The 15,083-nt window shown below is 32.9% G+C and overlaps 1 protein-coding gene across 1 annotated transcript; it reads right to left on the bottom strand.

Annotated features, from left to right (window-relative positions):
• Positions 1–7,566: 7,566 nt before the first annotated feature.
• Positions 7,567–13,968, bottom strand: LOC132730343 (zinc finger protein 883-like). The gene is made up of 2 exons (XM_060716243.1): positions 13,525–13,968; positions 7,567–11,723 (listed from the first exon to the last, which is right to left on the bottom strand). The coding sequence occupies exon 2, from the start codon at positions 11,319–11,321 to the stop codon at positions 9,657–9,659; it is 1,665 nt and encodes a 554-aa protein (XP_060572226.1). The 5' UTR covers positions 11,322–11,723; positions 13,525–13,968; the 3' UTR covers positions 7,567–9,656.
• Between the last annotated feature and the right edge of the window lie 1,115 nt (positions 13,969–15,083).

The raw sequence follows: 15,083 nt of genomic DNA, 5'->3' as shown, positions 1-15,083 counted from the left end.
GGAAGAAAAGGCGAGGGCTTCATTTCATATTTAATTCTATATAAAATAAATATAATTGTGTCATATTTAATTCTACATTAAATATTTATTACATGCAGTTCCTTTATACTTGATTGTTAGGCTCCGCCTACTTAGTGTACTGACCAATTACTTTCATTTTATTTGACAGTCTTAGAAATAAACTCAAAGTATAAACATCTCGTATTCTCTGCATCCACAACAAATAAACAAACATAAAACAGAGATATTCATGTTTGTCCTGCTTATCTTGATATGACATGGCAATACCTTCTGCCTTGATCGTTCGATACAGCTTCTGGTTCTACAGGAAGACACAATTATAACCTTTCACCAGAACTAGGGCGACCGTATGTCTGGACCATGCACATTTTCAAATTCAACATTTCCTTTTCATTTTTTTTCAATCTTTTGATATGAATATCATCATAAACATGTCGTATATTTAACTTTTTCCCTCATAAAGACGTCTTTTGGCGGCCTTTTGTCCCACCCCTCATTTTGAGGCCTCAAACATTAAAAAAAGCTCTATTTAGACCTCATGCAAACACTGTTTTTCGTTTGAGAAATATTGTTTAAAAATGTGATCACGTTTTCAGCGCCCCCATCAAAATAATACACCAAATGGCCCGGGTTGACAGAAAGGGGATGTGCACCCTTTCTGTTTTGGGGGTTTAAATGGAGGGCGGCAGTCCTCCTCATCGCCAAGAAAATTGTGGACATGTGACAGCTCAGATCGATCTTAAGGTTTAAGTGTAACCGACGCTGAAAAGCCTTTTACTCTATCTCAATGCATTGAGAGTTGCAGCACTTTAAAAAACAGTTATGATGGGAAAAAACAATGGAAAATAGTGAGTGATTTTACGCAATTTTGAGACGTCCCACCGTTGCCATGGTAACAGACAATTTTAGATTGATCATGCTGTTACTAAAGCTATTGTCCAGCCAAGTTTTATCAGTATTGAAGCATTTTTCATAGTTCCATAGCCGTTTGAACTTGTAACAGGAGGCTTTTCAATGAAAACGGCCATTTTTCACAATATGCTCATGTGGTAAAAGGTTAAGGATTTCCATATCGGACAGATTTATATTTAAAAATTCAAACATCGACCTCGTTGAATATGTATGAATTACACATGTCCACACGAAATGATATTGATTGAGGATTAATATGCTATATTTATTATTATCTACATTGACTCATTCAATAATAAGTATAAAATAGCTAGCGTATACTAAAGGGAATAGATTGAGAAAATCTCATATGTAAAACATATTTTCATTCTGTGCTGATGCAATTATAAACTTGAAACAATTACTTTAATTGTAATAGTTTATATATAACTTAATATCATATAGATGTATTGAGGAATATTGATAATTTACATTAGTTAATTAGAATATGAAAACAAAGGAATAGCTAATAAACAATTAATGTATACATGTATTTTAATTTGCTAAAGAGACAGCATCTCAATAGAGACATAGCACAAAACCATTTCTGATATAAACTAACTCGTTAAAGAATCAAAATTGAGGAGCATTTGACAACGCAAGTCAACCAGAAGCGTGCAGTCAAAATTGAAGAATTATTTTTAACTTAAACAATCAGAAGGGTTATATTTATATTATTGTTATGTATTAAGGTATTTTATGGTATAAGGAAATATCTTTATTGACATTTTTTTTCTATAATCAATTTTACACTATCTCAACTCTGTGCTGAGTCCCTGTGATCATGTCCACCAGCAGCTCTATACCATATCGTAACGCTGCATGTAAGTCTAAGCATTCTTTAATTATAGGCAAACAAGCATATTTGTGTTATAACCATATTGACCTTGACCTTTTACTATGTCATCACCATATAAAAAAGCCTCATGTACGATTATGACGAAACGCAACATCAAATCTTATAAATGAATGTAGATCCAAGTCTTCAAGTCAAGATTAAAGTGACCTTGACCTTTCATGACCAACCTCACAATTTAAATGAATTTGGTCAAAGAGGTATTTACATGTATTAATTGGTTGGACAATTTTTTGTTTAAAGTCACACTGGCCTCGACCTTTGACCATCTAATATACATGAATATATATATAGATCTAATTAACTAATCATGACTTTCATGTATGGAAGTTATCCAGCCAGGTTTGTTTTACTCGGGTCCTTTTCTTGCATAAAAAAGAATAAAAGGGCACCTTCTTCACCTTCAAAGCTCAAAGTCACCGTAGGAACTATGGTGCGACGTTTAACCTATCCGAAACAAGATTGCATTTGAGAAAAATGCTATGCCACCGCATTAAAACAACACTAAATAGTAGTGTATGAACATATTTTTGTTGTTTCTATACAATTTTGAAGATTGTTATAATGCATAGATCCCTGACCTATCTATAATTCTTATTATCAAATTAGTGCTTAAATATGTTGTTAACTCAATAAAAGATCAGAGTAGGAATATAGGAATATATCAGTGCAATCGAATCTATTGAATTTGGTGGTAAAGGTCATATTTCACACAGCCTAAATTTCATGACTACATCAAAAGACAACACAATAAGACCCTTTGTCAAAAACTAGGTCAGCTGATATCAAAGTTCATTTTACATCTCAATATGTGCACATGGTTCAAATTTCATAGCTGTACAACTAAGGAAAAGAAAGTAAGTCACATCATCAAAATCTAGGTCACCTGATATCAAAGTTCAATTTTACAACTAAAACTGTGCACATGGTCAAAATTTTATCAAAGGACAAGAAAGTAGGTCACTGTCCCCTTGGGCATGGAAAAATTTTGGACCCAAGGTTTTAATTCAAAAAATCTTGATACAGGTCCACCAAACAACATTTCAAGTCAAATATCTAAGCTGTAGCTTTCTTCCATTCAGAAAACATTTGTTTTATTTTCTGTTTTTACTATGTGTAAATAATGAGAATCACAAATTTTGACACCAGGGGGAAATTTTGAACAACTTTGGTAGAGGACCTATAGATGATACCATATAGCAAAAATCAAAGTTCTATGTCTTGTACCGTCAGACAAAAACAATTTTTATTTTTTGACTATATGTACATAATGAAAATGATTTACCCCGGGGCGGAACAAATTTTGACCCCAGGGCTATAATTTGAACAATCTGGGTAAAGGTTCACTTCGCAAAGTCTCATGCCACATATCTAACCACAAGCCTTTGTCAATTCAGAAAAGAAGATTTTTCAATTCAGAGAAAAAGATATTTCAAGTTTTCACTTTATACATGTAAGGAAAACTATCGCCTCTGGGGCAGGGCAATTTTAACAATAGGGGCATAATTAAAACAACTTTAGTAGAGGACTCATAAATGATATTATATACCAAATATCAAAGCTCTAAGCCTTGTACCTTAATTTAGACAAGAATATTTTTTATTTTTTACTATATGTACACAGTGAAAATCAATGACCCCTGGGGGTGGGGCCAATTTTGACCCCAGGGCTATAATTTGTATAATCTTGCTAGAGGTTCACTACATAATGTTTCATACAAAATATCTAAACTCTAGCCTTTGTAAATTTAGAGAAGATGATTGTTTTTAAATTTTACTACATATAAGGAAAACCTATGGCCCTCGGGGCGGGGCTAATTTTGACACTAGAGGCAAAATTTGAACAACTTATAGGTATTATAATTTATCAAATATTAAAGGTCTAATCCTTGTACCTTCAGACAATAAGAACTTCTGATTTTTTACTGTATTTTTATATTGAAAATCAATGACCCCCGGGGCAGGGCTAATTTTGACCACAGGGCTATAATTTGAACAATCTTGCTAGAAGTTCACTTCACAATGTTTTATGCAAAATATCTAACATCTAGCATTTGTCAATTGCTAGAAGATTTTTTAAAGGTTTTTACTATAAGTTTTTACTATAAACATATAAGGAAAACCAATGACCCCGGGACGGGGCCGACTGTGACCAAAGGGCTATAATTTGAACAATCTGGGTAGAGGTTACCAGACAATGACTTATGCAAAATGTCTAAGCTCTAGACCTTTTGAGGTCTTTACAAGAAAGTATTTTAAGTTTTTACTATATGTACATAAAGTGAAATCAATGACCCCCGGGGCAGGGCTGATTTTGACCACATGGCTATAATTTGAAAAAATCTTGGTAAGGGTCTACCAGACAATGCCTATGTAAAATATCTAAGCTTTAGCTAGGCCTTTTGTGTCTTTACAAGAAGGTATTTTAAGTTTTTACTATATGTACATATAGTGAAAATCAATGATCCCCGGGGCGGGGCTGATTTTGACCCCAGGGCTATAATTTAAACAATCTTGGTAGAAATCTACCAGACAATGCCTTATGCAAAATATCTAAGCTCTAGCCCTTTTTTGTCTTTACAAGAAGATTTATTTTTAATTTATTCTAATTATTCCTTGTGGTTGCCATGATTTCTGCATGGAATGGAATTTTTTGAACAACTTTGGAAGCCCTTCACCCAAGGATCAATCCTGCTAAGTTTGGTTGAAATTGGACAAGTGGTTTTTCACAAGAGGATTTTTGAAGTTTACTATACAATCTATATAACACACACACACGCACGCACGCAAGCACGCACACACCCACACAGGTGAATCGCTATTTGCAGCGGTGGCATATAAATCCCACAAACTAACCATTACCAACTCCACATAAAATAATTTACACATTGTAAACGGCACTTACAATCAGCGTAAGCAATACAAAACTAGGCCAAAGTAGGGAGAAAAAACCTTTACTGCCTTAGTAAATACGTAGTCGAAATAATTATGGTGATAAATACTACGAAAGTATAAGTATTATTCGCACAAAACATGTAAATCAATTCTTGAATCTTTTTAACTTTTCTTAAAACCTTAGTACCCTTTTCTATCTAGTTTGATTTTCTTAAATTTTGGCTCATCTGGATGAATGCAGCTTTCAAGTAAACTAACGTCCTGTCTAGGAAAATAAAACCACAAAAGCAAGTACATATGTACATGTATAACTTCTATTTTTACAAACACATTTTATTACACAAAGCAAAAGCCCTTCCGGACAAACGCCCTCCAGTGAAGATGATAGAGCGGACAAAAAAGCCCTCTCATGAAAATTACAGGGCGGACAAAAGCCCTCCCGTGAAAGTCATCGGCGGACAAAAGCTATCTCGTAAAAATAATACGGCGGACAAAAGTCCTCCCGCGGCAATACATAAGTACGTTGAATGAATATCTGGATTAAAACTGCAGCCACTAGAGTGTTAACAAACTTTTTCTATTTTTTAGCTTCTGTGACCTTGTTTTTGACCGGTTCGAACTTGACCTAGAAATCATCAAAACAACCTTCCTGACAAATTTCCAGAATATTTTGATCAACACTGCAGCCACTAGAATGTTAACAAGCTTTTACTATTTTTAGCTCCTGTGACCTAGTTTTAGACTCGGGATAGCCCATCTTCAAACTCGATCTGTATTTCATCAAGACAAACATTCTGACAAAGTTTTACAATGATCCAATCAAAACTGTGACTGCTAGACTGTTAACAACGCAATTGTTGACAACGAACGACGCACTTCGTGGTCAGGTGAGCTAAAAACTACAAATATTTATGTAACAATCCTAATATGTTGAGTGCATTGGAAAATAGGGCTAGCCGAAAATAGCAGATATTGAACATACATATACATGTAAATATTTAATTCGGGGAGCTTTTGTCCATCTTGTTCATTTCAAGGGAGGGCTTTTGTCAGCCCGAACATTTTCACTGGAGGGCTTTTGCCCGCCCTGTCATTTTCATAGGAGGGCTTTTGTTCGTTCGTTCTTTCATTGTCACAGAAGGCTTTTGTCCGCCTTGTCATTTTTGGACGGGAGGGCTTATGTCCGTTTCCCCATAGATATAACTATATTTTATGCAACCTTAAAATCTAAAACACAAGACAAACTATAATTATTCAGATATTGTGTATGTAGGTACATTTCTGTAAGTAATGTTTTTATATGTGTGTGTTTTAATGTGTTTTATAAGGTTATCTTTGTCTACAAATGACCTATCACATGTATCACACTTAAAAGTCTTCTCACCAGTGTGAACTGCCATATGTTTTTTTTAAATAACTCCTATATGCAAATTACTAACGACATATTTCACAGTTAAAAATCTTCTTATCATAGTGCAGTTCTTTCATTTTGCTTTATATGATTATTTTTTCTAAAAATTACATGGTCACATATTTCACATTTGCAAGTTTCATAACCAGAGTGTACTTTTGCGATATGTGCTTTAAGTCTACTAAACAGTGCAAATAAAAAACCACTTATATCACACTTATGATTCCTCTCACCAATGTGTATACTCATATGTCCTTTCAGACTGTTTATCCATGCAAATGCATGATCACAAATCTCACATTTATAATTCTTTTCACCGCTGGGTAAAGCCCTATGTCTTTTTAGACTACAACAACCGGATTATCAGTGGTTTCAAATGTTGGGTTAGATAAAGAATAAAACAATCAATTAGAACAGAAACTGGTAGTCTTAAAAGTAGATAAGAGCCATGTTAACATGGCCATCCCCCGCCGAATGTGTTTGCTCATTGGAAGAATATATATGAAGTAGAGCAGAATAATTCAATTTTAAGAGGTCTTTTGGTAATGAAAACTGATGGCTGAAGTGAAAATAGATTTGAAAACTATGAGAATATTGATGGCTGAAAATAACAAAGGGCAATAACTGAAAAATAATGCAGGGTAGGCAATCATTCTTGTGTGCTGCGATCCTCCTTAATGAGATCTATCCACCTATGAAGTTTCTAGTTGATACCTCTTACACATTTTAAGATAAGCTCGAACAAAAAGTATGAAAAATAACGATACGACATAATAACTATGATGGGTAGGGTTATCACTCTTGTGCACTGCACACCTCCTGCATGAGTGAGAAATATACACCTATGAAGTTTCATGTTGATATCTCAAAGGCTTTTTGAGTTATGCTCTGGACAAAAATTAAGTTTGAAAACATAACAAAGGGCACTAACTGAAAAATTATGCATGGTAGCGTTATCATTCTTGTGCGATGCACTCTTCCTTAATGAGATCTATCCGACTGTGAAGTTTCAAGTTGATACCTCTACCACTTTTTGAGATAAGCTCCGGACAAAAAGTATGAAAACTAACAAAGGGCAATAACTGAAAACATATGCATGGTAGTGTTATCATTCTTGTGCACTGCACTCGTCCTCAATATGATCTTTCCACCTATGAATTTTCAAGTTGATACCTCAAGTACTTCTTGAGATATGCTCCAGACAAAAATCTCGGACGGAAGGACGGAAAGACGGACGGAGACTATTTCTATATCTATTTCTATAAAAGTGGGGTGGTTTTAAATGTAGATCACGTTACCATTAAATTAAAGAACAGAAAATTCAGTTCTTAAAAAAATTGGTCTTAATAGAGGGGTGGTCTTAAAAATCCAGGGATGTCTTAGGTATGAATTCTACAATTATCTAATTTTGAATAGAAGGAATTAATACAATCTTTAAATTATATAAATATTATTATCAGAACATGATAATACATTTATTTTTAAAGTTTACAGTTATAGTGAAAAATTCAAGGGTTATTTCATAGACATGGATACTAATATGTTGTTTATATAATTATCTTTATGTGTAAATAACACACATATACAACTTATATATTCAACTCAATGTTTTTTTGGCTTTAACAAATAACATACATACAATGTTCATCCTCAATACATGTAGTATTAGCGCAGCATAAGACAAAATAATGCATATTTAAAACATGAGAAAAGCATGATAATAACAATTACATATTTTGAATTCTAGTAAAACCATGATAAAAACAATTAATTACATATTTAGGACACGAGTAAACCGTGAGAATAAAGATTTATATTTTGGAGACAAGTAAAACGATGATTATAAAAATTACATATTTTGGACCCCAATAAATCCATGATAATAAATATTACATATTTTGAACATGTGTTAACCATGATAAATACAATTATAGATACAGTTACTGTCCATGGTGTTCATATTGGTGTTGATAATTGAATAGGTACTATCTTTGGTATACAAATCACACTGTATAGGTACTCATCTTTGGTTTACAAATTATACTTCCGTGGTTAAGGTCGTTAACTTCAAACCACTTGCCCCTCACCGCTGTGGGTTCGAATCCCAACAGGGACTTTGGATACTTTAATGTGAGGAAGCTATCAAGCTAGCTTACGGGACGTCGGTGGTTCGACTCGGGTGTCCGTTCGTGCCTGAAATAATGCACGGAAGGGCACCTGAGGTCTTCCTTAATCACATAGGAACTCGAGACCGGGACCGCAGATTGCGGCGCACATTTTCGATCGTGTAACGGTTTTTTAAACGTTTCTGCTACATCTTAATATCTTAAAGTATTATCCGAGTATATGGCCTCAAAAAATATATTATCAATTGAATCCAATTCGTCTCTTTCAAAACTGGTCAATTTTTACGGTATTATAAAAAAGACAAGGAGTGCCATCCGCCATTCGCCGCAACGTTTTCGGCATGAGTTTTTCCCCTTTGGCTACAATTGATTACTATTTTTTTTCAGAATTTTGTTCCCGTTATTTTTGTCAACTATCAGGTATCAGCCGGATATAACGTTCACGGTTTATTGATTACACGTGTTGACATGTATAGGCGGCATTATAACGGGCGTATTCGTGTTTTGATTTGTAAACATGGAGAAAACAGACACTTCAGTAATATGGTCCAACTGATTTTGCCTAACTGAAAAAATGAATATTAAAACATGATCCATAGATAAATATTTTAGGCACTCATCTGGTATTCGTTACTAGAAAATGTGAAAGTTTTCCATGTATTGAGTGACATAAAGAGAGTAATAGAAAAATTAAAACAAAAAATCAAGCATATCAAGGGGGATAACTTACGCCGAACGTTGCGGTAAATGGCGGATGTCACTCCTTTTCTTTTTTCAATATACCGTAAAATTGACTGATTTTTAAATTAGCAGATTATATTAAATTGAGATTAGATAATTAAAGACCACCCGCCTGCATAATATGAAAATATATTCAAAGGTCGGACAAACAATATGTAAAACCGGTAAGGATTCGGATTTATGCACCGCAATATGTGGTCCTGTTCTAGAGTTCCTATGCCTTAATCAGTAAAGCTGGAACATCGCGATATGACCTATGCTGTGTTGGTGTGACGTAAACCCCAATCAAATAAACAAAAAAAACAATTCATACTATTAACTAATACAAATGGAAAAACCAGGAAATTGTGACACAATAAGAGAGGTTAAAAAAGTATACACAGTATATAAAGTAATATTTACATTTGTATGCAAGAAATCGCCACTTAATATCTATATGGTAAATCTTCAAACCAAACACAAAACAGAAGAATGTTAAATTCAAATTCAACAGTTTTTAGTACTGTACATAATTTGTGTAACCTGTTTTTTCCTTCTTTTTTTTGCTGTGTCATTATATGTCTTCCGGTCTCAGCAGTATACCAGAGTTAATAGCATTTCATACGATATGCATGATAAATAAAGTGCTAAAATGGTTTGCATTCATTTTTGTCTACTTAAATGTGCATCTCAACGTGCGATTCAAGATCTTTTTTCTTTAAAAATGATTTATCACATGTATCACAATTATAAAGTTTCTCTTTTTTGTGCCTTCTCGTATGTTGTTTCATCTCACAACTGTTGGAGCACTTGAAGATGCAATATTTGCATTTATATATAATTTTATTAGTATGGATATTCATATGCCTATATCGGCTTTGATGACCCTTAAAAGATCGATCGTTAACGTCAGTGTGTATAGTCATATGTCTTTTAAGATTACTGCTCCGAGAAAATGAACTATGACAGATTTCACATTCATGATTCTTCTCACCAGTGTGAATTGTCATATGTTTTTTAAGATCTCCACTTCGAGAAAATGAATTATGGCATATTTCACATTTATGATTCTTCTCACCAGTGTGTATTGTCATATGATTTTTAAGAGAACTGCTATGAGAAAATGAACGGTGACATATTTCACATTTATGATTCTTCTCACCAGTGTGTATTTTCATATGTTGTTTAAGATTACTGCTATTAGAAAATGAATTATGACATATTTCACATTTATGATTCTTCTCACCAGTGTGAATTGTCATATGTTGTTTAAGAGAAGCCCTCTGAGAAAATAAACGATGGCATATTTCACATTCATGATTCTTCTCACCAGTATGTATTGTCATATGTTTTTTAAGATTACTGCTCTGAGAAAATGAACGGTGACATATTACACATCTAAGACTATGATTCTTCTCACCAGTGTGTATTGTCATATGTCTTTTAAGATCTCCACTTCGAGAAAATGAATTATGACATATTTCACATTTATGATTCTTCTCACCAGTGTGTATTGTCATATGTTTTTTAAGATCTCCACTTCGAGAAAATGAACTATGACAGATTTCACATTCATGATTCTTCTCACCAGTGTGTATTGTCATATGTTGTTTAAGATTACTGCTATTAGAAAATGAATTATGACATAATTCACATTTATGTTTCTTCTCACCAGTGTGAATTGTCATATGTTGTTTAAGAGAAGCCCTCTGAGAAAATAAACGATGGCATATTTCACATTCATGATTCTTCTCACCAGTGTGTATTGTCATATGTTGTTTAAGAGAAGCCCTCTGAGAAAATGAACGCTGGCATATTTTACATTCATGATTCTTCTCACCAGTATGTATTGTCATATGTGTTTTAAGATGACTACTTCGAGTAAATGAACGGTGACATATTGCACATTGATAATTTCTCTCACCAGTGTGTATTGTCATATGTGTTTTAAGATTACAACTTTGTGAAAATGAACGGTGACAAAGTTCACATTTATAATTCTTCTCAACAGTATGTATTTGCATGTGCGTTTTAAGACTTCTTCTGTGCAAAGTGGAATATTCACACATTTCACATTCACAATTCTTTTCACCAGTGTATTTTTTCATGTGATTTTTAAGATGACATTTGTGTACACATATTTCACATTCATGATTCATATCTTCAGTGTGTATTGTTCTTTGTGTTTTAGGATGACTACTTTGCGAAAACGAACGGTGGCATATTGCATTTTCATAATTCCTTTTACCAGTGTGAATTGTCATATGTGTTTTCAGACTACTGCTATCCGCAAGTAAGCAATCACATATTTTGCATCTGAAATTTTCCTCAGTAGTCAACATTGTTATATATACTTAAAGATTGAATCTAAAAGAAAATGATTTAAAACACACTGACACACACTATTGACAAGTGTATTTTGAGGTTACTAATTTTCTACAATGATTGATAAAATAATATCTTCATAACTGTGAGTTCGCATTTTCCAATACAGGAATATTCACAAACCAAACTTAAAGTCACTGGTTTGTAAAAATGATGTTTCAGTACAATAAGAAAATTACGAAGGAAAATAAATGATCACATAATTTGCAAAGCAATAGTTTTCTTTCAAGAGTGGTTTCACACATGCTTCTACAAATCACAACATATTTCTCCACACAAACATATTGTATCTGTACCTCTGTTCAACAGTGTTTTTGTTGTTGTTGTTGTTGCTTTCTCCTGGTACCACTAGCTTGTAACTATTTAGATAAAAAGAAAGGAACAAGCAACTGTTAGTAAACATTTGTAAAAATATATATTTACTTAGTGGAAATTATGTTAATCCTTTAATAATAAAGGTGCATTTATTCAATTTCATTAAAAACAGAAATAGCGACATTTTATAAATAAATAAATTGGTTTTCATATCAACTCTAGATCTTACTTGGTGTCAAGACAACCAAAGCATAAAAATCTGAAACCTTATTGTGGAAGTTCAATTTCCGTTTGCATGAGAAACTCCGCCCTCTGATCATCCATACATCAATATTAAAACAACAAATATGGCTATCTGCATTGTAAGGGATGGTTTAATACAAATTTAATCTTTTTATGAGATTATTACTAGTAAATGCACTGTAAAGTTTAAACAGTCAGTGTGTTAAAAAACTGTTTGCACAAAAAGTCTCATACATTTGTATTTGCTGTGTAATAATAAACAGTAACAATCCTTACCAAATAATGGTGATAAGTCAAATAAAGAGTTATCTCTCTTTTATATCATTCATAATAAATATACATATATGAGTTTATTTGACAGATAATACCCTGTTCCAAATAAACACATCATGATTCAAATACATGCAAAGATTTTTATACATCTCCCATCATAAATATCACAAATTTTAACAAACTGTTTCTTTTTAATAACTTTTGCCGTAATATATCTTGAATACTGTATTGTTATTGGCTCTGATTACCAGTATTCTGCCTGGTCTGAAAATGGCAACCATCAATCGTCAAAATGTCAACAACAATACTAAGAGCAAACTTTTAGTTTTATCATTTTTCTTTCTGTTTATGTCATCTATTATACACAATAAACAAACTAACTTTAAAAGAAATAGCATTATTATTTTTTTAGAAATATGATTTTTATGTCATAAGCCTGGTCAGGCATTTTCACCAGCCTGTTTAAAGAACGGGAAAGATTATATTAAAACATATACATCATGACCTACTGCAGTGATTCAGATTGGATCTTCAGACAATTTCTTTTATCTCTAGATAAGAAATATATACGGTGGACTGGTATTCTGATTCCCTTTCAGGGTATCGAGCTTATGGCTGAATGACAAAGATAATACACTGAGAGTTCAATACAGTTCATTTATGTAATTCGATTGTATTGTTTGCATTGCTCACGTGAAATCTTAAAAGATAAAATTTACGAATTCGAAAATCTAACTAAACACCGTTTTCCGGTACTTTCTGTACACATACAACTCTGGAGAATCCACCTAGAGAGCATGTAGTAACGACTTGAATGTTTTTGGTATTTTTTTGGATAAAATTAAAGTGTAACAAAACAATTATTTCTTTGTAAGAAAATAATTAAATATCACTGTATCAATAATTCAATACAAAATAATAAAGTAAATACAAAATTTTCTGCAGAAAATATCTCAATCTATTATGGCAGATGCAACAAAGACTGTTTTAATTCTACAGATTTTTATTATTTTTTGGAAAATTTGCGATAGATAGTACAGGAACATTAATAAATTTCAAACACATCAAGTTTTTTTCCACCGTAAACGGTAAAATAATGGTAGAAAAATGGAAACATCACATAATAGTGTTATGTACTTAATTGGGTGCAATTCCCCAGAGCTAAATCCGTAACGTACTGGAAAACGGTGTTTAGCTCGATCGAATTATACGATCGAATTCTAAGACCTAAAATATCAAACAAATTGGTTCAAAAAGCAGCAATACAATACTTCACAGACAAATGTCATCAAAAGACAATAAAATAGACAACAATTCTGCATTACAAACCTCTTTGCCAAATTTTGAGACCAAAAAACTCTTCTTTCCAAAAAACGTTGAACAATCGTTACAAATGGTGCAAATTTTCAAAGGGAGTGAATTATGGATAAACTAGATATGATTCATACATAACCGCTTCGTACCGAAACCACCACAACGGCATCAACAGCGACTATAAAGTTCTAGAAGCCATGGTTGAGAGTGATTTCGTCGAACTATCGTTGAATAAGTTGAATTGTAAACAAATATGTTATCTTGTGTTGAGATATATAGATTAATCTTTTATAAATAAGTAATAAGTACATAAAAATTAAATGATTAGATTTAACAACTTATCTGTAGCAATTATTTGATATAACGGGCATATTTTTGTTATTTGTAAAATATCAGGGCAATTCGTACCGAAAATCATTCGTACTCAATGTCATTCATACCAATATTCGACCCATTATCAATATCTCTTGGATGCTTGATTTCTTCAACTTCAGTAAACGACCATTAAATATAACTACGTTATTGGGTATAAATAGAGCTCAAAGCTGCGGACAGTCAGTCTCTGTCCAGCTGCCGAAGTGTCAACACCACAGAATTAATTAATTAATATTTTAGTTTAATTACTTGGGTTCTTGCACTATTTACGAAGTATTTCAATTGCATCAATTTAACATTGCGTTAGGTGTAATTGTTATTACTAAAGTATTGAAAATTTCTATATCCAAGTGTTTTTTCTATATATATTAAATAGCCTAAAAAGTGTCACCCCAATTTTATATCCAGTTCAAGGACCACTTATTATCTTTCAAGCACATTACTGTTATAACATTAGTTAATTAAACTTGATTCCAAAGTTTGAACAAATTATTGTATAATCATTTGTAACCAATCAACTGGCAAAGTAGCCATAAGAAAAATTATATATAACAGCTAGCCCGTGCACGTTACAAAGTCTTGTCAAGGGATTCTGAGAAATGTTGATCAGCATGTGTAGTTGTGCACCTGGGTATTTTCGTCTGGATAGTTTTAGTAGTTTAAGACTTATTGCCCTTGACTTAGTAAAATTTTGCAATTTTGAACTTGTGTCGCATGTAACTCAAAAAGGATTTGACATAGTCATTAAACCTTACTGGAAGGTTGCTCAGCATATTTAGTTTTGCACCTGAGGTTTTGCTTGTGGATTTATCCAGTATTTGTAGTTATTACCCTTGACTTAGTAAAAACCGTTTCATTATGTTGTTATTTGTTCCTAATGTGTGCTTGAGTTAGAATCAACCAACTTTACAGGAATAACGATCAACATCACTAAATTACTGGAATAATGATTCACATCACTGTGAAGCTATATATGCACCTGGGACTTTGCATGTGGATTTTTTTTCAGTTTTGTTGCCCTTAACTTACAGTAGTATAAATTTGCAATTTTCAACTTGTTCATGCATAGCTCAAAAGGTATTTCATTTGTAGGCCTGAAAGTTTACAAGAATGTTGGTCAGCATGTGTACTTATGCACCTTGGGGTTTGCTTGTGGATTTATGTTAAGTTCTTGCCCTTTACTTAGTAAAAGATTTTTA

This window comes from Ruditapes philippinarum, unplaced genomic scaffold, assembly GCF_026571515.1.
Source record: "Ruditapes philippinarum isolate M1 unplaced genomic scaffold, ASM2657151v2 ctg5333_1_1_1_1, whole genome shotgun sequence".
In the NCBI taxonomy this organism is placed as follows: Eukaryota; Metazoa; Mollusca; class Bivalvia; order Venerida; family Veneridae; genus Ruditapes; species Ruditapes philippinarum.
The sequence above is the reverse complement of the archived record's forward strand: the minus strand, read 5'-3'. Positions and strand labels throughout refer to the sequence as shown.

Bases quoted from the DNA above. Each gene is read 5' to 3' on its own strand.
- LOC132730343 (XM_060716243.1), bottom strand. From the start codon at position 11,321: ATGTTGACTACTGAGGAAAATTTCAGATGCAAAATATGTGATTGCTTA.